The sequence below is a fragment of the Protomyctophum parallelum genome (genome assembly GCF_964188405.1).
Source record: "Protomyctophum parallelum genome assembly, chromosome: 17".
In the NCBI taxonomy this organism is placed as follows: Eukaryota; Metazoa; Chordata; class Actinopteri; order Myctophiformes; family Myctophidae; genus Protomyctophum; species Protomyctophum parallelum.
This window is the reverse complement of record NC_139719.1, coordinates 34,166,622-34,192,499: the sequence shown is the minus strand read 5'-3', so window position 1 is coordinate 34,192,499 and position 25,878 is coordinate 34,166,622. Positions and strand designations below refer to the sequence as shown.

The 25,878-nt window shown below is 45.5% G+C and overlaps 1 protein-coding gene across 5 annotated transcripts in view; it reads left to right on the top strand.

Moving 5' to 3' along the window:
• The window catches only part of trrap (transformation/transcription domain-associated protein), a 133,735-nt gene that overhangs the window by 45,020 nt on the left and 62,837 nt on the right, over positions 1 to 25,878 (top strand). For all 5 annotated transcript variants that reach the window (XM_083788056.1, XM_083788053.1, XM_083788055.1 and 2 more), the window contains exons 36-46: positions 1,480 to 1,678; positions 6,245 to 6,373; positions 11,252 to 11,518; positions 11,694 to 11,900; positions 14,791 to 14,949; positions 15,280 to 15,426; positions 16,140 to 16,250; positions 17,395 to 17,541; positions 21,048 to 21,261; positions 21,782 to 21,910; positions 23,063 to 23,212. In XM_083788056.1, the coding sequence (XP_083644182.1) occupies positions 1,480 to 1,678; positions 6,245 to 6,373; positions 11,252 to 11,518; positions 11,694 to 11,900; positions 14,791 to 14,949; positions 15,280 to 15,426; positions 16,140 to 16,250; positions 17,395 to 17,541; positions 21,048 to 21,261; positions 21,782 to 21,910; positions 23,063 to 23,212 (1,859 nt within the window). The remainder of the gene's footprint in view (positions 1 to 1,479; positions 1,679 to 6,244; positions 6,374 to 11,251; positions 11,519 to 11,693; positions 11,901 to 14,790; positions 14,950 to 15,279; positions 15,427 to 16,139; positions 16,251 to 17,394; positions 17,542 to 21,047; positions 21,262 to 21,781; positions 21,911 to 23,062; positions 23,213 to 25,878) is intronic.

Genomic DNA, 25,878 nt, shown 5'->3' with positions numbered 1-25,878 from the left:
CCAGGTTGAGAACCCCTGGCCTACTTGACAATTACAATTATATTTGATTTCTCAGTGTGTGTGAATTGCTTGAGGTCTTCGGGCCCTTACCGTCTACTCAGCTGCATGCATTATACAAATAAACTTCCCTTGCCTCGAGGAAGAGTTAACTGCTTGACAACCTTCTTTCCCTCAGCCTTTATATAGACATTTGACACAAGCATGGATGGATGGATGGATGGCTACAGCAACATCCTGCATGACATGTCTGTGATTCACTAGGTGCCTAAGTGATTTGCTCAAGGGAACCTTGACAATTGTTATTGTGGCTAAGGGGAGAGCCTCAGTGGTTCACTTCACCCATGCAGCTAGGCAAATCACACAAGGATTTCCAGAATATTAGTTAGAGAAAATTAGCAAAATGTGTGGCAAATCTGCAAATAAATGCTTGCCACTAGCTTTCTTCACAAAATGTGTCCATAAAGGTGTCTACTATAACATATACATTTGTTCCATCCAAACTCCCTTGGGAAACTTTGTGACAGCTGCTGAAAGTTGGGGTACCATTAACAACCAATATATGGCAAAATAAATAAAAATTATGTTGAGTAGCATGTGAAAATACTTCTTGGGCTAAATTCGGCCATAGCCACTTGCCCAGATGTGCCCAAATGTGCTGACCTCAAAGTCGTACGATTAGTCACACACGTTACCGCAGTGAAAAAACTTCTCCGCATTTGACCCATCTCTTGGAGTGGTGAGCCGCAGCGTGCGCCACGCTCGGGAATCATTAGTTGATCTGACCTCCAATCCAACCCTATGCTGAGTGCCAAGCAGGGAGGCATTGGGTCCCATTTTCACAGTCTTTGGTATGACCCGGCTACTGTCTGGCCACTGTCTGACCTCATCACATTTGTGATGACGGCTATGGGCATTTTTAGGCAAAGGAGTGTTTTTTTGTGCAAAACTAATGCTTGCAATGGATTCAGAATCATGAAAACCCCATAGTTTGTCACATGCTACTTAAAGTATAATGACATTTGGGATTTTTGCCTTATATTGGTAGTACCCAACTTTCAGCAGCTGTCACAAAGTTCCCAAGGGAGTTGGGTTGGAACAAATGTATATGTAATTGTAGACACGTTTATGAACACATCTGTGAAGAAAGCTAGTGGTAAGCATTTTTTTTGCAGATTTGCCACACATTTAGCTAATTTTCCCTTATTATATTGTCTTTTTGTTGTTAACTTGAGCCCCTTGGGGTAATTTGTTATCTGCATTTGACCGATCCTAAATATTAGGAACAGTGGGCAGCCATCTAGTGGCACCTGGGGAGCATTTAGGGTTCAGGGTCTTGCTCAAGGACACTTTTACCGGGTCCCAGGTGGCTGCTTTAGTGCCTGAACCACTGCCGGTTTTTGTACGAACACCTGGGCTCATCACCCTGTGCGCTGAACTCACCCTGCCACGCATTGTATCTTTTGTCCTTTCTTCCTCTAGGCGCAACTACTCAGAGATTGAGCTTCTATTCCAGCTGTTGCGGGCCTTCACGGGCCGCTTCCTTTGCAACATGACCTTCCTGAAGGAGTACATGGAGGAGGAGATCCCCAGGAACTACACCATCGTTCACAAGCGTGCCCTATTCTTCCGCTTCGTTGAGTTCAATGACCCTCATTTCAACGATGAGCTCAAGGCTAAGGTATGCTCGGAGAACTATTAATTACTATTGTTTTTATTTACTTTTCCCCCATTTTCTATTTTCTTCCTAATTTAGTTATTACCATTTGTACTGCAGCCCCTGCCTCTGCCAACGCCCACTGTTGGCCCGGGGGAGGTTAAAGACAACCAAGTGACTAATACAGGGAGTCGTCAACTGCTTTTTTTAACGGGAATGTGAGTTTGACAGATAGAGCGTGATGCCTAGTGAGGGTTGCATGGTCTGATGAACATGATTCAGGGACATGGTCCCTGAATCATGTTCATCAGACACCTGGCTAAGCCAGAGGAACTGCTGCCTAGAATTGAAACCAGTCTCTGCTGCAGTAGAGAGTTGTGCTTTACCTGTACACCACAAGACACCACAGCATTATATTTTTTCAGTTATGTCTACAGACTTTGGATCTAAACTTATGTCTTACAATGAGCGGTTCTAATCTTGTATCCATGCATGTGTACTGTACTTGGTGAGCTGTGGTCCCTTACACATACAGTCTGTCAGTCCTTCTACTAAAGTAAAAAATGTGCTCAATGTTTAGGGACCCACTCTTTCTGGCCTTTTACACTTGGTCTCTTTTGTTCTGAGCAGTTTGCTAGAGAGGCATTGAGGTCATTTAGTCTGGTTTTGAACCCTCAAGAGTACCACACATGGATGCTTCTGTCCCCTCTACCTGACCTGCTGCCGCATGCATAATTTACAGTCAGTAGGACTGCTTTTTAATTAAGCACCTACAACACACACCAGATCGCAACATAAAAACGCATGCACGCGTGCACACATGAACACACACACACACACACACTCACACACACTCACACACACACACACACTAACACTCACACACACACACACACACTCACAGTCTCACACACACAGTGCCATGGAGCTTTAATGAGCACATGTGTAGGCACAGAAGAGTGACAGCACGGCTGTTGAGTACAAACCAAAAAAGCATGATAAAAAATGAAAACACACACACAAGCAGAGATGCACTCATAAGCTTAAAGCAAGGACACATGCTGACCGGTAGATGTGATCCTCCCTCACACAGCAGTGTGGTCTTTTTTTACACTTGTGGTATTGGCAACAACTTGGCCATTGACCGTATTCACACATAAGCTATTTTGTGCTTATGTCTTCAGTCCCCAAGTATGACATGAGAAGAAAATTGCCACGTGGTGATTATGGTCAATGGTGAATGAAACGCATACAGATTCATTTTCTTTGTTTTTGTTTTTTTCCATAAAAAAAGCACACAAGTCAAAGTTAGCCATGGGGCTCGCTGCCTTTGAGATTTTTGACTGAACAGAGTTTCACCCCCTTCCCAGTCCTGCTAAATTCTGTTCTGTTTAATTGTCATTTCCTGGCAAGCAGCAGATGCTGGTTGGGAGTGGGTGTGTTTGTGCACAAAAGTATACTCTGTAAGAGAGAGAGTGACTTTATTTTATATACTTAAAATAATAGAGTGTGTTTTTTTTGTTCGTGTATACTGTTGTGGGTTTGTGTGTGTGTGTGTGTGTGTGTGTGTGTGTGTGTGTGTGTGGGGGGGGGGGGGGGGGTAGGTCCTCTGACTTAAAAATGTTTTGGGGCATGTATGAATGTGTGTACTGTATCTGTTAGAGAGCGAGAGAGAAAGCATGAGCACACACGCTTGTATGGCACATGCGACAGATGGGGTCTGGCAGAGTATTTCATTTGAAACCACAGAGTGTGCAAGAACAAGTATGAATCGTCCAATACCGATGCAGCCTTAAATCACAGCATTGTTCCTTCCTTCCTTGTTTTCACACGAACAAATCCTCCCAGAAAATATGCGCTTGCTCTTTTTATTTTTTTCTTCTTCTTTTTGACAGATCACAAAACTACAAACACAAATCTTAAACACAAATGTGCCTACTGTATATAACTGGGTGAAAATATTACTACATACCCATAGCCTTATTTATGCACAAAGACAATGATAGAACAGCGTTACTGTCAAAGAGACACTGGCTTGCAACAAAATAGTCATCCTGCTGAGATTTACAAACAGTGTGGGGAGCGAGTTGGCAATATAAACTTGCCCCTTCTTGGTATGCAGATATTCTGTAAACTGTCAAAGGTTACTAGCTGTATTCCAACCGGTGTTCTGGTTCATTCTCACGCTAGGAACTGCATTTCCCACCTGTGTGTGTGTGAGAGCGTTAGCATCATATGTATTTTCCACACATCCTCTTTATACAGTTGGTTGAGTGGGCAAGTAACGGTGCAACAGATATAAAACCCAGGAGAGAATGAGCGAAATAATCAGACTCACGCACGCACGACACGTACACATGCAGGCATGGTAATTATTTGTTTAGAGGGATCCAAGATAATTAAGGAACACCTGCAGAACGATATCTAGGCTACTGGCCTCGAGGCACACACAGACACTGACAGACAGAACTCTCGGGGGACACTGCTCATCTAATGGCATCATAGTAATGCACAACGACATAACAGTGATTGATATCAGAGTCTCAGAATTAATAGGAATAGATGAAAAGACAGAATGGTGCTCCATGGATTCCCTTTGTGTCTTTATTATGTGCGGCCGTGTGCATGCACGGGCATGTGTAATTTTGTGTATTGTTGTGAGCGTCTGTTTCAGAGCCGTGTGTGTGTGTGTGTGTGTGTGTGTGTGTGTGTGTGTGTGTGTGTGTGTGTGTGTGTGTGTGTGTGTGTGTGTGTGTGTGTGTGTGTGTGTGTGTGTGTGTGTGTGTGTGTGTGTGTGTGTGTTTGTGTATTAAGTGCACACACTCACCGTGCAGAGCGGGTGAGTAATGTGCTAATGGAGCAGTCTGAACATATGCCGCCACAGCTCGTTTCTGGCTGAGCGATGCCCCGTCCTCCCCATGATGGATTGAGTGGTGGCTTCATTAGGAGATAGCGGGGCTCTCTAATAAATGTGTGTCGTTAGCTGCATTGTGTCTAGGCTTTTTATTCTGCTCTTCACTGGGTTAATCAGGCCTTTGTCTACCATTCAAAAGCCCCTAAGCTTTCCTTGCAACACTGTGTTATTAAGCAGTGTCTTATGTCTCCCTGGCCTCGACTCTGGTAGCATCGGTTAATGTGTCCCTCTGGGTTCCTTTGTCTTCCAGTCCCTACTACATCTTAATTGAGAGAATTATACAACCCTAATTATTTAAGTTTTTCTTTTCTTTTAAATTATAGAAATAATTGTAAAGTGTGACTTCTGCCATCTTGTCCAGTGGTACAAGATGCCATCTTACTATGAGCTACTTCTTATTTGATTTGATTTGATTTAATTTAATTTGATTTAGCACAGTATAAAAACAATACAAAAAGAAAACAAAATATAAAAGTTTAGGAGAAGGCAAGAAGCCCAAAGCGTTTATACGAGGCTTCTACCTATGTATAACATCAAGCGTTTCTCCTTCTTGTCTCTCATCATGTCAAGCATCCTAGCTAATTCTTAACCCATTCTGTATGGGAACCCCTTTTGTTGTTTTAACTAAGCATTATGTTATACTTTATCTATTGAAAAATAGCAGATCTACAAGCTCATAGCGCGCCACTCGAGGTCTGCTATTTTTGAAAAATCGTGAAAATGCGGCACAAATCTTTGACTATATATTCTTTCATAATACTTTTTTTTAACTTCGACGTCATGCCTAAATGGGTGAAGTGTCACCAGGCTTGTCTGCAACTAATCATTGTCTCCACCAGGCCGAAGGCATGTGGGGAGAGTATGTTTTGCACTCCGTCCGTCCGCGTGTCCGTGTGTCCGTCCGTGTGTCCGTGTGTCCGTGTGTCCGTGAACAGCTAATCTCGGCCACCGTTAACCCGGTCGATGCCATATTTTGCACACACACTCCCTGGATGCCAACCATGAACCTCTGCCCCAAACTTTCCAGAACGGCCTGTTATAGCGCCACCAGGAGGCCGCTTTGTGCAAAACAAGTTTTTCCATGCCATATTTTGCACACACACTCCCTGGATGCCAACCATGAACCTCTGCCCCAAACTTTCCAGAACGGCCTGTTATAGCGCCACCAGGAGGCCGCTTTGTGCAAAACAAGTTTTTGCACAGTACACCTACAGATTTTGTCCAAACATCACGCAAATTGGTACACAGTCTCTCTAGAGCCATTCAACGAAACGGGTCTTTCAGATTTATCAGACTCCATCCTGATTGGTTAAGATTGGCTTCCAAAGTTCACAGGAGTGCTCGGTTTCAAACAAAATGCTGCAAATCATGAACACATCGCGTGATTTCCGTGAAATTGTGCACCCACATTCCCACTAGGCCGAGGACGAAATGCCACATGAACAATTTCAACTCAGCCTCAAGGTGGCGCTATAACTGGCCAAAAAGTGTTTTTACCTCTAACTGCACGGATCTGTGGATAACCTGGTGGAGACCTGTGCCCGGAAGGGCACTTTTTCTAGTTTCCCATGTAATTAAGTATTCATCATTTGGTGTGGCTAAGGCTGGTTGTTATTCAGCCGCATGAAGACTTGTGTTTAGTTTTTTCTGAACATTGTGTCCTTCCTGGTTGGCAGGTGCTGCAGCACATTCTGAACCCAGCCTTCCTGTACAGCTTCGAGAAGGGGGAGGGGGAGCAGCTACTCGGACCCCCCAACCCTGAGGGAGACAACCCTGAGAGCATCACCAGTGTCTTCATCACCAAGGTATACACACACACACACACACACACACACACACACACACACACACACACACACACACACACAAGGTGGGAAAGGGGCAGTCATGTTGTCTGAAATATGACAGGCTTTCAATCTGGTGTCCCTATTGTGGCCATAGCATGTTGGGACTTGGGGGACACGGACCCGGTTCTATGGGGTCTATAATGATTAAATATCCTGTTTTCCAACCGTTCCTGCCAAAACAAAAATATATAAATAATCCTGTTGTTTTGTTGGACTACTCACAAAGTGGACATTTTGACTGGGGTAACCAGTCTTACAGGGGGAGTTCCATGCTCAAGTCTGTCCGTCGCCCTCTGGCAGGCCCGGTCACAAAAACAAAAATCTGTCATAATTTATATGATGTGGTGTTGGAAATAACCAGGGGGTAGACTTTGTTTTATGAAAGCAATGGGTTATTTTTTTTGTCACTTATTTTCAAATCACAATGTTGACAGGAATGTCAACATTGTGATTTGAATTGTGATATGAATAAGGAATGGCTTATCAGCCATTGAAGGGCTAGAGTCTAGCCCTCCAATGGATATTACATTCATTGCATATCCCCACAGCCATAGAACACTCATACAATTTTGTCTAGGGATTCATCTCCACAGCATTTATTATTCTTTATAAAAGACGATGGATCAACATATTTTCCTTTTTTTTATCTGATTAATAAAATGTCATTTGAAAGATATTTTGCATGCACTGTGAACAAGGACGTTAAGACACACTGGTTTACACTATTTTCTATCTCACACCACACACACACACACACACACACACACACACACACACACACACGCACAGTGCAGGAGCGTTTCCATGCCCATTATCTGCTGTCCTCCCTTCTCCCTCCTTTCTTCATTACTCTACCTCCACTCTCCATCTCTCTGATTTCATTACCTGCTGCGTCCGGACCTTCCCTTTCTCCTCTCATCTCTCTCATCACGTCTTATCCGTCTAGCATCTCTCCATCCACCTCCCTTTCATCAACCACATCCCACTCAGTGTCTCCCACCTCCCCCCTCTTCTCTCCTGTTCACATCTTCATTCATTACTGTATCACTTTATCACCATCATTCCGTCTTACTCCTCTCCGTCCCACTCTTCAACTCTCCTCTCCTCTCCTCTCCACATTACCTCACCCCAACCTCATCTCCCCCAACCTATTCTCTCTCTCTCTCTCTCTCTCTCTCTCTCTCTCTCTCTCTCTCTCTCTCTCTCTCCGCATCCTCTCCTCTGTTCTCTTTCTCTCTTGCCAGCAATCTTTGCATCTTACTCCCTGCTTTTTGCTCTCAACCCCACGTCTCCTCTCATCTTACTCGACCACCTCTTCCGTAGTTTTTTTGTCCAACACTCAACCCCTCTCTGCCCTCTCCTACTGTCACTCCATCCACCTATCTCTCTTTCTTAACTATCTCTCTCATGCTCTCTTCTGTCTTCTCATCCCTCCACCCGGCCTGGTAATCAGAGGTTCATACATCAGGCTGAGGGGAGCGTATGCTACGGTGTAAATGTCAGTGTGTGTGTGTGGTCATGTTAAAGGTCACAGTGTTTGTTTGTGCCATACAGGATCTCATCACCGATTTAACAGCCAGCCCTAATGGCTGCTAATGTCTGCTCCTCTGCTCTGGCTAAAACTAATTTCCTCACTACCTTTCCTTTCATCCGTCCTCCCCTCGCCTCCTCTCCCCTGCTCTCCCCTGCTCTTCTCTTGTCTTCTTGTTAAAGAGAGCTGGCTCTCAAGTCATCACCCTCTCCGCCTGAACACTGATCTACTCCTGTTTGTTAAGCAGTATAGTAGCCCAGTATGCCAGGACTTTCACTGTCTTCTCTTCGTCTCAAAATAGCTTTGCTACAAATCACTAGTAGCTAAGGTGTTCAAAACACCTCTTTGAAAGATAAACCCATTACAAGTGGCTTCCGTCCATACATGTACATTTTAGTACTGTATAGCTCCCCTACAGAGCTGTTTGCTGTATGTTTTATTAGATATGCCATTAATAACTTATAATATTATGCTATAACACCTTTGACTCATTCTGTAGCCCGGAGACACACCATTTGTGCGACACATTGTGTAAAGTACACACACTCCGTTACCCGCCGTTGATAGCCTGCTTGTATGAGGCTATCAGGAGCGACCCTAATTATAACCTTAAAACTGTCCTATCTGTATCGCGTTCACAACAAGTTTATGCAGTGTGTGTAAAGTCCCGGCGCATCAAAGCCGGCACGGGAGACTCCCTATGCCTCCCACATGTCCGCTCGTCCCGAGCTCACTTCGTATGAGGTGTCGGGGATTGAGGGATACAGGGGAAGATGTATAAACACACTCGCAACTTTTAATCTATGGCTTTTATGAGGCAGAGATTTATAGCTGCTTTTCCACTTGTATGTGCACTGCGCGAACTCTCAGACTGGTCAGGTCATAGCATACAATTATCACATTGTTCCGCCTGCATGAACCCGTATAGAATACCGGGACGCAAGGGGTTTTAAATGTTGGATTACAGTATACATGCGTGGCCAATGTACTTCAACCGGCTCCACTAAGACGTTGAAATAATAGCCACTTTGACCTCTTTGAACTGGCACTGTATGCGAGTCTCTCCAGCCTGTCCTCCCTCTCTCCGTCCGTGGAAGGATTGAGGGAGGTGGCGGGCTGCTATCATTATCATAAAAAATAACTGCGGATCGGGGCGCGCCCGGATCCCCATACCTTGCAGTCTTCCTCCCCGCTCGGGGAAAGATAACCACTGGCAGGCTGTCGCTAGGAATTAAGTTGTTAAATCAAACTAAACTTACCCCACGGAGTGACAGGAAAAGCACAAACTACGGACATACTGTATTATTGGCTAATCAATAACACGGGAGACCATCGTAGATTACACTGAAGTATAAAAAATAGGTCTATTCAAGTCAAATCAAAGGAATTTACAAAATAGTGAAAAGATAGAAGACAGACTCCTCGGTCAGCCTACAAAAAGCACAACTCCCTATTCTTGCTATCTAGTTGAGTAAGAGTTTAGAGGCGTGCAAGGAATCATCTTCTTCTGCCTGAACAAAGGCAGATTCATACTTTTAACACCGGTTTTCAAAAGCGTCATGTTTAGAATTACGCCCCGTCCAGGCGTGCTCATAGCAAGGGGCACGAGCGAATACGTCCGTGGACACGCATCTGTCCAGTGTGAACACGTACAGAGTTCCTTCAGTTCATTCCTCGCCAAGGTCAGCAGCGTGAACGCGTAAAGAGTTTATTCAGTTCATTTCTGGGTTACTTTAGTTCATTACTCAACTTGTAATGTCTGCTGCTATAGGAGAAACACACTATACAGCGACTGCAATAATGTAATGAGTGCATACAGAGGCAGATTTAACCCATCGGCCGCCTTATATATTATATATGTGGGGTCAGAACACATTATTTAAAACAGTATTACAGTAACACACACATGGGTGAAAGTCATGCGCTTTATGTCACACCAATATAACATTATGTCCTCATTACTGATTACGCGCCGACTGGAGGTCTAGGGGCCAATTGGGACGTCGCTGGTTCTCCACTTACAACACTGCACTGCACTGCACTGCACTGCACTGCACTGCACTGCACTGCACTGCACTGCACTGCACTGCACTGCACTGCACTGCACTGCACTGCACTGCACTGCTACTCTTCTGCACTTCTGTACTAACTTTGTGTCCTGAGGATTCAGACACTTATGGGTGTTTGGTGTGGTTTCAATCACACATAAAACAGGGAATGTTTGGGCTGTCATTCTGAGCTTGCGCTCTTCATCAGAGTTTGATGAAAAGCGGAAGCTTCAAAACAGCAACAGGTGCAATATAGCATCACTCACTGGCTGACATCTCACAGTGGATTACACCTCAAGCTGAACCCAGACAAGACCGAGTTTCTCTTCTTCCCTGTTAAGTCCTGCCCCATGCAGTTGCTAACTATTTCCATAGACAACGCCTTGGTAACATCGGTTCCAACAGCCAAGAACCTTGGTGTTGTCCTAAGCAGTCAGCTCTCATTCAAAGCACACATTGCAGTCACTCGATCCTGTAGGTTTACACTCTATAACATTCGACGAATTTGACCCTTCCTCACCCAGGAGTCAGCCTAGCTCCTTATCCAGACATCAGTCACATCAAAACTTGACTATTGTAACTCTCCTTAGTGGCCTACCGGCATGCTTAAGTCTCTCCAATTGATCCAGAATTCCGCAGCTTGCTTGGTCTCTCAACCACCAAAATATCCTTGACGAGCTTACAGGCGTATGCAAAGGCTCAACCTATGTAATTTAGATAGCATTTTATGTAGACAATACTATATAGACATATATACTGTAGGCTTTCACTGTCCATAGGAAAGGAACGCACACAAAAGGTTGTGCCATCTTTGACGCATTAACTCTTTAAGTCCCCCCATAGCTTCTTCATGTCCTGATGGCTGCACCCCAATACTTACACAGCCCTGGGTGGGTAGGCAACACAGCCTAGCGGAGATCTGCTCTCCGAAGAGCACACTTATCTAGGTTATTATTTTTCTTAAATAAAAACACTTCCAAATAACAATTTTTAACTATTTGTTCTTATGTAAAATCACAGACTGGGTTTCTAGGAGTAAACTTCACCTCAGAATAGTTCCTGTTCCTAAACGAAAAAGAAAAAAATAATAATCTCCCCCGGTTCATGTAAAATCATAAAATTGTTATCTGCAATTTTTTCTTTCTTATAGCCATCTGGTGGGCCAAATTAAAATGATCATCCTTCAAAATTGTTCCCACTTTGGGCACACCTGCTCTCAACTAACAGCCCCTTTCACATCGCCTCCCCCCGATGTAGGTGTTGGACCCGGAGAAGCAGGCAGACCTCTTGGACTCCCTGCGGATCTATCTGCTTCAGTTCTCCACGCTGCTGGTGGAGCACGCACCACATCACATCCACGACAACAACAAGTCACGTAACAGCAAGCTGCGGCGCCTCATGACGTTTGCGTGGCCCTGCCTGCTGCCCAAAGCCTGTGTTGACCCCGCCTGCAAGTACAGCGGGCATCTGTTGCTCGCGCATATCATCGCCAAGTTCGCCATTCACAAGAAGATCGTACTCCAGGTGAGGCAGGATGACTAATTAATTAGGCTAATAATTGTTTTATTGAGTGGATGGTTTCAATTCACTATCGACGTATTGAAAACTTTTCTACAGCAGGTGTTTAATTAAAGGAAATTCATTCTGTATCACCCTCGTAATAAGCAATTAAATGATCTGATGTCTGTCTATTATCAAGGTGTTCCACAGTCTGCTGAAGGCTCACACCATGGAGGCCCGGGCCATCGTGCGCCAGGCCATGGCCATCCTGACCCCGGCCGTACCGGCACGCATGGAGGATGGCCACCAGATGTTGACCCACTGGACCCGCAAGATCATCGTGGAAGAGGGCCACATGGTGCCACAGCTGGTCCACATACTACACCTCATCGTGCAGCACTTCAGGGTGAGTCACAGTGACCCATGCATAGCCAGTGGCCAGCATGGGGATTTTCTTTTACACCAAAGTGGTGTTGCCAACATTGCCGCTAACGCCAGGGCTCCACTGGGCGCGTTGCGTCTCCGTCGCGTCCTGCTCGCGTCATGACAACGTCAACGTCACGCTAGAGGTGCTCCACCGCGGGCTTTTGAAAACTGCGCGTCCGCAACATTCTTTTATACATGACTAGACGCGTGCGTGCGTCAAAAAACGAACCGGGGCAATTTTTTAGTCTCCGAACGCAGCACAACGCAACGTAACGCGGGCAGTGGAGCCACCCTCCATTGATTAAAAGGCAACATTCCCGACGCTGACGGAGACGCGTCGCAGACGCGCCCAGTGGAGCCCTGGCGTTAGGTTGCGCAGAGCTAAAGTGCCTGCCCACCACTGCAGAGGTTGTGGGTTCGAAGTCTTCGAATGGGCTTTGTCGGGCGTCTACCAGTGCAGTGATATTTGTCACTGCACTGGTATCACGACAATAATTGGGGAGAAAGGGGGGTTAAAAAGAATGTTACCACCATCTGGAGTCAACCCAGATATATCAGTATTAGCTCATGCAAAATTATAGGCACTTAAGTTCTAAATGTTGCAGCAAACATTATTAACTTTGGGGACTTGCATAGGCAAGGTACCACTTATGATACACAATGTACCGCCATAAAGCTCAGTGAGTAATAATGAAACTTGAGTCTATTCCTTTTCAAAAACCGTTACTTTCCAGGAAATGTGTGGTCCAATGGATACAATGTAGTTATTTAGTCGCAAGCTTTGTTAATACTGTCGTTGGTTAAATATTCATAACCATTTTCACCCTGGTGTCCCTTGTTGCACGCGCCATGATAGGTTACAATACAATTAGGGCTGTGTTTGTGCATGCTGTGACACTATCATACAAAGAATATACCATTCATTTACAAAAACACGTGGAAATATGGAGATAAAAGCTTCCTGCCTGACTGACAATATCCTGCCTATGTCATCTGAGTAAATGCATTCAAACTGGCATCAGACACCCCGGAGATCAATAGAATAAAAATGACAGCTCTTGATGCACACATTCACACTCGCGTGTCAGGATCTAAAAGGCATCACGTCCATCGATTTTGGCCTTCATGCTTCTGCATCAACGATCAAGTTTCTTGTGTCGGTCGTTGGCCCTGCCAGTCAGTTGTATGACGTCCTCTAACAGCAGATTGACGTTCTCCTCGGCTCGCGTCTACATCTCCCTGACAGGCAGCTCTCACTGGCTCCCATGACTAATCTAATGTAATCACATCAGCATAATTACACTGGAGAGCACATAATGACAGACAGATGAGAGATTTTGTGTGTGTGTGTGTGTGTGTGTGTGTGTGTGTGTGTGTGTGTGTGTGTGTGTGTGTGTGTGTGTGTGTGTGTGTGTGTGTGTGTGTGTGTGTGTGTGTGTGTGTGTGTGTGTGTGTGTGTGTGTGTGTGTGTGTGTGTGTGTGTGTGTGTGTGTGTGTGTGTGTGTGCGTGCGTGCGTGCACGGTTGCATGCGTGTGTGCGAGAGTTGTGAGTGTGTTTGTCTGACTATGCCTGTGCGTGAGTAAGAGAGAGCATGAGTGTCTTTGTGTATGATGGACAGGACTTAGCCACTCCGTCCATTAGGAACTTTGAAGTCTCGCTCTATCGGCTATAATTACCCACAAAGTGAAAAGCTGTAATATTCCCTGACACTTTCGACAGAACTCAGATAGACATCTCATCTCATGGTCTTTATAAAGAGTGTGCGTGTGCATGCGCGTGCGCATTTCCTCCATTCATTCTCAGGGGAACTAGCGTTAACTAGGACGTGAGCGGAGTCCCTCAGGGCTATATGCAAGTGTATTTTCTGTATTCACTCTACAGTATGGTAAATATCCATGCTGAAGACGCCCGTTCAACAAGCTCACAACGTATTGAAACGTGTTGTGAGCTTGTCGATCTGCTATTTTCTGTAGTAAACCAGAATATGGATGCTGGTGTTGGTTAATACGAGCTTGACTGTACCAGAAATGCAGGACAATCATCCACCCTACTAAATGATTACAGCACTGTGAGTGCGTAGGTATTTAAGATGATGACATCTCACATTATTTAACTAAATGTATCAAAATAAATGCTGAACATATATTTATTACTTGTCGTTATTGATTGATAATTGTTTAAGCTGTTTTATGAAGGAGAGAGATGTGGAGGGAGTGAATTTGTGATGAGATCAAGTGACTCTTATGTATGATTCTGGATGGAAAATGTGAGCTCTTGGGCTATGAGCGTCATCACATCCTCAACACTGATTTTGGGTGTATTCGGGTCTCGTCTGACTCTGTCAAAGTGATTGCTGCGTGCCGCTTCAACTAGCTGTGGCACTGTGACACTAGCATAAATTACTCACACTTGAGTCATAGCAGATGCAAAGTTGTTGACTAACTTCAGTAGTACAATTTGAAGCACACTTCTGTGTGACATATTGTGACTATCTGTGTCTGTCTGTCTCCTTATATTTTTATACTGTATAGATAGTTGCTGTCATACAGAATGTCCAAAACCGATGGACATGAAATAACAATGTAGTTATCAGTTAGTCACAAGCTCTTTTCATTGGTTCAGTATCCATATGACCCAAAGAAAGACTTAAAAATCAAAATGTATCAAAATAGCAGATCACAGCATTGTGAGCTTGTACAGTAGATCTGCTATTTTCTCTCCTTTTTACACTTCATTAAGACGAAGTGTAGCATTAATAAATGAAAGAACCGTACAAAGTTGGAATATGGAGATACAAGGTGACAATGCCTGACCGCAGTGAGTGACATTTAATAATTGTATTTATCTTACTACTGTGGTCTATCTCAAGGTGTACTACCCAGTGCGTCATCACCTGGTACAACACATGATCAGCGCCATGCAGCGGCTGGGCTTCACCCCCAGCGTTACCATAGAGCAGAGGAAGCTGGCGGTGGACCTGGCCGAGGTCGTCATCAAGTGGGAACTGCAGAGGATTAAAGACCAACTGGTATAATGGGACCAGATACATTTGACATTTGATGCATCATGGACACACACAAACACACACACGGCGCATAGAAGTACATAGAAGCTGACCAAGTTCCACCCATGTTAGGCCACCCACATGTAATAAGTCATAATGAATGTAAGTGATGCAGCTTGATGAATTTAAGCCAGCAATGGCAGAATAGCAGACTTTTGAACTCCTGCCATACAGGCTAACACAGAGGAATTTACATGCCATGTCAGGTATGTTTATAAATTAAACTCAAATTCTTTCTCTCAACATCTCTCCACCTTTTCCTTCTCTTTGGGGTGGTGCTCCCTCTCTGTGTAGCCGGAGTCGGAGGCTGAAGCAGGGGCGAGCGGCGAGGGGACCAGCGGGGCGTCTGGAGCAGTGAAGAGAGGTCTGTCCATGGACGCGGCCGCTGCCGGCGGCCAGGATGTCAAGCGCTTCCGCACTGCTGCTGGAGCTGCTGCCGCGGTAATGCCAGCCTCTTGGCTCATTGACCGCCATCCACGTATTTGGATGCACGTCAATCCAAACGTGCATACCGCCATTGACGTATTTTGATTTACGCTGGTGTTTTTTGTTCTTAGGCTAGAGGGAGCTCTTCGCCAAGCTATGAGTTATCATTTGACTTCCAGGGAAGTGCACATAGGGCTGTCACGATTACACATTTTATGTTGACGATTAATTGTCGTACAAATAATCACGATTGTGTTTTTGGCATTGAACATTGGAACATATCCAAATTAAATATCACAAATTGTACAGGGCACATATGGGGCTCCCCCAGATTTAGTGTCGAAGTGTCCTTGAGCAAGACACTGAACCCCTAATTGCTCCTGGTGTGCTGGTTGGTGCCTTGCATGGTTTCTGCCGCCATCGGTGTCTGAATGTGTGTGTGAATGGGTGAATGGGTGAATGTTATGTAATAATAGTAATGTAAAGCGCCTTGGATAAAGGTGCTATATAAATGCACCATTTACCATTTTTATGACAAATAACTTCAATATACAAAGAAACTACTGACATAATTAAAACATTTATACAATTATGTAATAATTGTGACAGGCCTCAGCGTACACCCGGAAATAACGTGATCACAACAAATCCATCATGTTTGTTAACTGTTGATTGTGTTTATTTGTATATGTATGCACTTACACACGTGTATGCTTTTGTGTGTGCAGGTGTTTGGTCGGAGTCAGTCTATTCCAGGCACAGAGACCCTCCTTACTAAGCCTGTAGAGAAACAACACACAGACACTGTGGTCAACTTCCTCATCAGGATCGCCTGCCAGGTAACGCACGCACGCACGCACGCACGCACGCACGCACGCACGCACGCACACCACACATCACACACCACACACCACACACCACACACCACACACACACACACACACACACACATATGGCAGAGCTCAGGTAGAGCTCTGCCATCCATATCGCCTGCTAGGCAGGACACTGTCCTAACCTCAGAGGTCTACATAGGACACACCTGCTGTCCTGCACACACACACACACACACACACACCACACATCACACACCACACACCACACACCACACACCACACACACACACACACACACACACATATGGCAGAGCTCAGGTAGAGCTCTGCCATCCATATCGCCTGCTAGGCAGGACACTGTCCTAACCTCAGAGGTCTACATAGGACACACCTGCTGTCCTGCACACACACACACACACACACACACACACACCACACACACGCACACACACACACACACACACACACACACACACACACACACACACACATATGGCAGAGCTCAGGTAGAGCTCTGCCATCCATATCGCCTGCTAGGCAGGACACTGTCCTAACCTCAGAGGTCTACATAGGACACACCTGCTGTCCTGCACACACACACACACACACACACACACACAGACAGACAGACACACAGCCTTTAGGTGTTCCCCTCATACAGCTGTCCCCTGTTTTAGCGGCAGTCATGTCCTTGGTTACAGACCTGAAATAGACTGTAGCGATTTTACTTCTCTTTTCATCCGACCTTTCTTTTTTTGGAGGTCAGCAGACGGTAGCCTTTAAAAAAAAAAAAACACCACTTTGAAATACGAGTCAACACAACTGAATACAACCACTGCAACGGCACTTTTTTTTTTTTTTTTAAGATATTTTTTTTGCGGCTTACGCCTTTATTGATTTTTTAAGGGATAGAAAGTATGCTGACAGGAAACGGGAGAGAGATGGGGGGATGACATGCGGTAAAGGCCGTGTCGGGTCCGGGAGTCGAACCCGCGGCACACCGCGACTGGATCACCAGTCCGGTGCCCAGACCGTTACGCTACGGCCTGGGCCTGCAACGGCACTATTAATTACAACCAACATCTTCCGTGTGTGTGTGTGTGACTGTGTGTGTGTGTGTGTGTGTGTGCGCGTGTGCGTGTGCGTGCAGGTGAACGACAGCACCAACGTGGCAGGCTCTCCAGGGGAGCTGCTGTCTCGGCGCTGTGTGGGCCTGATGAAGACGGCCCTCAGACCGGACATGTGGCCACGGGCCGAGCTCAAACTGCAGTGGTTCGACAAGCTCCTCATGACGGTGGTACGTGCTTACAACTCTCTCTTTCATCGTACCTATAACATGAAGATAACCAATATCCCCCTGTTTGAGGGTTTGAATATGGGGCGAAATCCTTCATGCATGAATAAAAATGTGTGGAGCCACTCTCTCTCTCTCTCTCTCTCTCTATGCTAGCAAGCAATACACCCAGGGCTCCAGACTAACTTTTTCACAGGTAGCACTGGTGCCACCTACCTTTTCACCACAAATTAGTTAGCACCAACTTTTTTTTGTATAGTATTTGTATAATACATCACCAAGGCTAGCAAAGGTTTTCTTGGCTGAAGCATAAATGCCTTAAATTAAGCACATAACATGTTATATTTCTCACTCACACAAATTATTATAATGAATTAACCTATAGTGCATTTTTCCATATCGTTATTATCATTTGGCTACTGTATATGAAACAGAAATGAGACACACCCCTTACCTTCTGCATGTGCATGTTCAACCTAATGGCCAATAAGGATATTTAACACTGAGGTGCCCACTCTTCCTGCACCCTTTTGCAATGTGAAATGCCACCAAATTCATAATCCTTGCCCACTTTCCTCCTGTCTTTTCTTTATATGGAATGAACATGTGAAAGCTGATGTGCTTTTATTGTGAAGGGGAAAGTTTCTAAACGTCTCAGCCTGCATATTTCCATGTGCTGATCTACAAGCTCACAACGTGTGCCGTGTGGTGTACGCGACGCGTTGTGAGCTTGTAAATCTGCTATTTTCAGCATGCAATACCACGTCGTACGACGAAGAATATACCAGGTTTCACGTGGGAGATGTATTTTGTTCGAGGCGATCATGTATGTAGCCTGGCCTGTATACAGTCTATGGCCTGCACACAGCGCTACTCGACGCAAAATAACAAGCTATTGGAAGCTATTTTTCAACAACAAGTTTACCGTGTTTGGGGTCGGGGACGAGGCGCAGTCCCCCATTTTAAAGCTCAGCTCAAGACCCACTTCTACAACATTGCTTTTAATTGATCTTTTAGTTGTTTTTATTTTAGTTTTTGTTATTCATGTCCTCACTGTATTGCATTACTGTCGTTGCCTTGCTTTTCTTTTATTCTCCATTGTTCTGTAAAGCACTTTGAGCTGCATTTCATGTCATGAAAGGTGCTATACAAATAAAGTTTTATTATTATTATTATTATATGTTGTGTCTGCTGTCTCCGTGGATTCAGCGACAGCAATGCACAGCATGCATCATCATAGTTGTAAAATGTGTGCTAAGTGTGCGCTCCAAGGAAACTTATGTACAGCCGATGCTGAAATCAGTTTAGTTTTTTTCGGGGTTGATCAGTGAGCGCGCCGCCGCTGTTGAACTCACGCGTGTCGTGTGCAGACCGGTGCAGACAGACAGGCAGAGAGAGAGAGGGAGCGAGAAAGAGAGAGAGGAGGCGTGGAATGAGCGAGAATAAAGTAATATTTTATTATCACGCTAATGCCCGTGCTTCATGGTTGAGGCTGGGAGTGAAAGCAATAAGTAGCACCGGTGCGACCTCATTCAAATTTAACTCGCACATTAAGAAAATAAGTCGCATATGCGACCTAATAGGTCGCACGCTGGAGCCCTGAATACACCCTCGCTCACAGTTTTGTTAATGGCCAACAACTTAGCAGAACTCCTGAGCATTCACTGCTGATATGGGCACGACTGTGAGCAGTAAACAATGGAGCGGGCAGCTGATGTGTGGGTTGGCGCTTGTCTCTCCCAGTGACTGCAGAAGGGCTGCAGCTTAAGCTGTGTCTTGGTGTGTTTGCCCAGACGCTTCCCGGCCTTTGTCTGTTATCAGCAATGCTCGGAGTCAGGCGCCAGCCGACCATAATGACAAAGAAATGACAGCAGCGAGATAACGGGAGTCTACTCGGCCTGGCCTGTGCCCCCCCTTCACCATTCACCCGCGCCTCATCCCTCTCTCCTTATCCGCTGGCCTCTTGTATCACTCCTCTTCTCTTTCTTTCTCTTCTCCTCCCCTCCTCCACCTCTTTATCAGAATATCTCCTGTCCATTCCCTCCTTAGACTCCTCTTCACCCTCCTTGGCTCATCTCCCTTTTCCCATTTACAGCCACGGCTTATGGTTATCAGCACGCTGCGTGACTCATCATACACTGCTCTACAGTATGTTCTCGTTTGTGGACCGCTGCGTCGACCGCTGCCTACCTTGCTTCCTCTACACACACACACGCACACAGCCACTAGGAACAACAGTATATATTTTGTATGTATAACAACATATATATCTGTGGCCCCCTGGGAGCAAGCGGTAACTGGCCAGCAGTCTTATCCATGCACTCCAAATCAGATTTATCATTTCTTTGTAGCAGCGTGTTACTGATTAAGAGGTGGGGAGACACACACACATCCATACAGTATTACACACACACACACACACACACACACACACACACACACACACACGCCCTATCTACATGGCCCCTGTAACTCGGCAACCATTGTGCTAATAAATACAGTGTCAGATCAATACCTGTTCGAACTCCGACTAGGGTTCTTATCACTAGAGTCACCTTGTTCATTAGCTCAGATTAGAACACAGGATCTGAACCAGATTATCCTCTCCACCCATCCTGTTATTGTGAGCCTTGATTGCAATTTAGACAAAATGAGGTTCTGATGTTGGGCCATTGATCTTCGGTTTAGCGCTGATTCTAATTCCCCAGTTCCTTTTTGGTGTGATATGTACCTCTCTCTGTTTATTTGTGGGTGGAATATTGATTTGTGGACTTTTCTTTCTCCATTGTATGTTCTTGAAAAAGTATGTTCTTGAAAAAACGTTTAGTTTTTAGTTTTCACATGGTTCCTGGCACAGGGGAGCAGTGGCCTGGGATTTTGAAAAAGCATGATTAAGACCTATTTATACTCCAGTTTTAGGTGATAAGGTGACCACCGAAAACTACAACATGACGTCACGCTGTGGTTTGTAAGCGATTCACCACTCACCCAAACACAATGATCTCTCTCTGTTTTTACTAACCACTGTTTTGGTGGTCACCTTATCATCTAAAACTGGACTATGAATAGGCCTTTAGATGCACAACCTCTATAGCTACCTTTGAGCCAAGGCACACAGACACACAACACCTCCAGAAACACTGGACGGTACGAGGTGCTCTAAAAGTGCTCCTTGGACCTGTCGACTTTATCTGGGTTTAACCCATTCTGAACGGGCACCCATTTTGGTGTCGGCATCATGTTATGCTTTAGCTATTTAAAAATAGCAGATCTACAAGCTCATATCGCGCCACCGAGTGGCGCGATACGAGCTTGTAGGTCTGCTATTTTTTGAAAAATCGAAGAGCGACTGACATTTTTAGAATGTGATCTCAGGTCAGAATGGGTTCATCAGACCAGTGTGTGTCCGGCGGAAACCTCGTATGAATCTGATCTCAGGTCAGAATGGGTAAAAAAAAAAAAAAAGCTACCCTATTCATTCGTTCCTTGCTCCCCCCTCCCCCATGCAGGAGCAGCCGGCCCAGGCCAACTTCTCCAACATCTGCACGGGTCTGGAGATCCTGTGTTTCCTGCTGACGGTGCTCCAGTCTCCAGCCATCCTGGCCCACTTCAAACCCCTGCAGCGAGGCATCGCCGCCTGCATGACCTGTGGCAACACCAAGGTCCTCCGCGCCGTGCACTCCCTGCTGTCTCGACTCATGAGCATCTTCCCCACTGAACCCAGTGAGTCATAATATCTACACCACTGGGTCGGGACCCGTTGTGGGTGGCCGGACGCATTTTTATGATGCGTCCCTTTACTTTTTGTTTCCTACATTTTGTTTTCAATTGTTATTATTTCAAAACTTTTTCAAAAAACATTACCCCCCCCCCCAAAAAAGCAAAAATGTTTCATGAATTAAAAACAAATTCAATTATGTTGAAAATAGCCGATCTGCAAGCTCACATCGCGGCGCGAAGTGACGTGTTGTGAGCTTGTAGATCTTCTATTTTCACTAGTTTGGGTCCCAGGGAGACAGTTTTCTACTGTGGACAGCTAGTCAGCTACACACACTGGCATACATACAGTACATACAGTGTCATCCTTGAACAGGATCTACAGTATGTCTCTCTCTCTCCTATGAAACACACGTATTGTTGTGTAACAGTGTGTTATAGCCATGGGCAGCATTGTCAAGACGCTTCAAGCTTGCCTTTATTTTTATTTATTTTACTAAGCTAACATGATTTACTGTCCCCTCAGGCACGTCAACAGTGGCATCTAAGTACGAGGAGCTGGAGTGTCTGTACGCAGCTGTGGGGAAAGTCATCTACGAGGGCCTCACCAATTATGAAAAAGCCACCAGCAGTGCCAACCCTACACAGCTTTTTGGTAAGATGCACTCAAACTGGCTTGAGACTCATGCATGCTTACAGACACAGACACACACACACACACACACACACACACACTCACACTCACACACATTGTACACACATTCTTTTTCGTACGCTTCGAGTTCCCTCTCAGTTCCTCTCAGCAATTAAGGCAGTGAGAGTATGTCGTTAAAATGCGAGCCAATGGACTGGCTGGTTGGGTCGACATCTGGCCAGCTTAAATTGAGGCAACCGTCCGGCAGTTAGTGAAAGCTGTCTTGGGGACAATAGCCGCCACACTCGCTCCACACCTCTCCCCTCTGCATTGCTTCTGCTCTCCCAGATGTCGCGGATGTATTTATGGAAAAGCCTTATCTCTAACACAACAGTAAAATTCTCATTTTACACTGACACGGACACTTTTTTATTAGGTTTTCCACCTCCCTCACAAATATGTGGAAATATAGCTCTCAGAGTAAAGGGCCCTCAAGGTGATAAATGGCTATTGGAGAGCAATCTAAAGGTAACGCTATTTGATACGTTTTCCCAAAATGGCAGCTGTGCTGTGGTCAATAAAATGTCTTCGGTATCCCACTGTCCCAGAGAGGTGTGTGTGTGTGTGTGTGTGTGTGTGTGTGTGTGTGTGTGTGTGTGTGTGTGTGTGTGTGTGTGTGTGTGTGTGTGTGTGTGTGTGTGTGTGTGTGTGTGTGTGTGTGTGTGTGTGTGTGTGTGTGTGTGTGTGTGTGTGTGTGTGTGTGTGTGTGTGTGTGTGTGTGTGTGTGTGTGTGTGTGTGTGTGTGTGCGTATTTGAGTGTCTGTAGAGAAGTGGTGTGATGCATTCGTCTGGACAGGGGGTGACATTTTAAGTTTTGTCTGGTCCCCTCCAGGGGGCTGGTACAGAGGGAGGACATTACTCAAACCTATCTATCCCTGCCTTCTGACTTCTTCTGCAACTTCTGTTATAGTCCTTCACACACACACACACACACAAAATGTCCTTGTCGCACAGCATGTGAGTGTGGATGTGCGTGCACAGTGCCGTGCATGTATATTACATTGCCCGATGGCAGTTTAAGTTCAAGTCCGGATCATTGGGTTTCTTATTTTCCCCTTACATCTCTCTGCTCTCCTCTCCTCCTGTCCCCTCCCTTCCCCTCCTCCCCTCCAGGAACCTTGATGATTCTGAAGTCTGCCTGCAGCTACAACTCCAGCTACATCGACCGTCTCATCTCGGTGTTCATGCGCTCTCTGCAGAAGATGGTTCGGGAGCACCTGAGCCCACAGCAGGCCAACCCCGGGGCCACAGAGACCAATACAGGTACGCACGCACGCACGCACGCACGCACGCACGCAAGCACGCACGCACGCACGCACACACACACACACACACACACACACACCTCCTGCATATCTTGGGGACCGATCAACTTCAAACTCGGCATGCGTATTGCAGAAGACCCCCAAGTGTATTGTGCTGAGTGGGAATTTGGTCGAACCAGAGTTGGCCCAGATCCGAAAAAAACAAATCTGTATCAGTCCATTTTGTCTCCGAGTCCTTTTATCCTATATATGTCGATCTCTGTATCTGTCTTGTCTGTTGGTACCCTTTTATGCTTATAAATGGAGCTCCTTGATGTCATCATAGTAACTAGAGCGGTGCCCGTTGGGCACTGGCCTACCTAGAACGATGCTAGTTGGAAATGCATGCCCCACCCAGTTATTATTACCCAGTGTCCCTTTTATGACCATACATGGAGTTATTTGTCAGGCATGCCCGTGTCCCTTTTATGGCCATATATGGAGTTATTTGTCAGGCATGCCCAAATATGGAGTATATGCAGATGTCAAAACACATACAGTAATTGTGATGTCAGAACAGGCCAGCTCCATATATGGAGATGTCCAGAGCCCGGGCAGGGGCTTTTGTGCTGGTTCTGGACAACCGGTGATTCGACGGACTTCAACCAGGCACTGCACTCCCTGTGGAGGTGTGGAACGTGTGTGTCCAATTGGGGCGAGCGGTTCTAGAGTTATGTGGATTACAGACATACGTACACACAGAGACGTGGTGCATTTATTAATAGATGGCGTTCTAGACTGGCCTCCAACCATGATAATGGGTACTGCATTAAGTACTCTGACAACAAGTGCAACAGGTTAATAGTAAGTGGAGGAGCATCTGTCCCAACGGGCATTCTCGGAAATGGAGACATTTAATACAATTCCGGGTAGCACTTATTTTAAAGCAATTGCTGAACAAATTGAGGTTCCATTATTATTAATTTTGTCACGATTTGCCCCCTAATACAACACATTTAACTGAAATGGAAAACCTTAAATAACTTTAGCAAACACCATTGATTTGAGCAGCAATTTGTGCTCAATCCCCCTGTTTGTTACTGATGCTGCACACAAATATAAGGTGTTACGCAAACGCATTTCTCACAACTCACTTTCTCTCTCTATAGAAATGTACACATCACATATGCATGCAGGATAAAGTGGAGTAATCGGACACCTGCATACAGACGCACACACACATGCAAGTAATTGTATCTCTCCCCCCTCTCACTCACACACACAAAAAGAGCATTCACTAATAACACGCACCCACCTGAACCCTTTGCCCACCAGCCCTTACACAGAAAGGCTTGTCCCAATATTCCTATTTCTCCCAGTAGATCTGTTACCCCTATCTCCAGTGGGACTCGATTCACATTACTGCTCCCTGGCCTGTCCTTTTTAACCCAGTCCCTCACTAGACACTAACCCAGTCACCGTCAGACATGCGTACACACACACACACACACACACACACACACACACACACACTGCTCACACAGTCAAAGTTCCCCTTTTATCCTGGGAGATTGCAGTTACAACTGGCTGCATTTACCAAGTAGGGTCTGCGTACTTCCTATGACCCTTACGTAACAAACGACTTACTGTGTGTGTGGTGGGATCAGTTGGTGCTGTGTGTACATGTGCATGTGTTCTATGTGGGGTTGCAGTCTTAGTTCAAGCGCATGCATTAGCAGAAAGATAAGACACACACACATTGACCCTCCCTGGCCTTTGTAGTAGTACTCGGGTGTCTGTCCCGCCTATCGCTACTGTCTGGCCCCACACAAAGGCTCCAGGGGCCTTGTACGGTACAGTATCATTGGACCTGCAGCAGCAACTCTCAATAGCTGTAGCGGTCAGAGTAGATCTTCTCCGCAGATACACCGGTTTCACCGGGAATGTTCCTCGGCTCCTATTCCCTGGGACTGCATTGTGCGACCAGTCCGGAGCACACACATAGTTGCCTTGTGCTTGTTTCACTCAGCTATGCTAAAGGCTTGTATTGGTCTGCTAAGGGTTTGAAATGTTTGGCTGTTGTGTGAAGAAGGACCTTTCCATAATTGTCCTTGGTCTCGTCGATTGAGGTTGGAGCCTCGCAGATTCACTATATGGACTATACTTGGTGTCGTCCAAAACAATAAATAGTCAATCTGCAAGTTCACATGTTGCGTCGCACCGTGTTGTGAGCTTGTAGATCTGCTATTTTCAATGAATTTCATCAGTGTGCAACTAAGCATAAATTGGGCTATAGTTTAATAGTTTTGATTTCCAAAAGCTTTATTGGATACAGTTTGTTCAGAAACCTTTTGGGTGGTAATCTTTATTGATATTAAATGCATACCTGTCACAAAGTTTGCCCTTTTTCAAAATGCCAAAAAGAAAACTGCTACTGTACATGTTCAAGGTTATATCATTTGCTCTTCAACATCGTAAAGGGTTATTATTATATATATTTATTTTTTTCCCCCCAGTTGTCTCGCTGTGTAGCCTTTTCTCAGATGACTTTTTGCAGTCATTGAGTTGCTGGGCAGCATGTAGTCCTTGTTTCCTTCTCAGACCGGGGTAATGGCTATAAGATACTATCAGGGCTTTAAATGACTCCCTAATGACTGTATCAGGAAACACACATTTGCCCTCCAC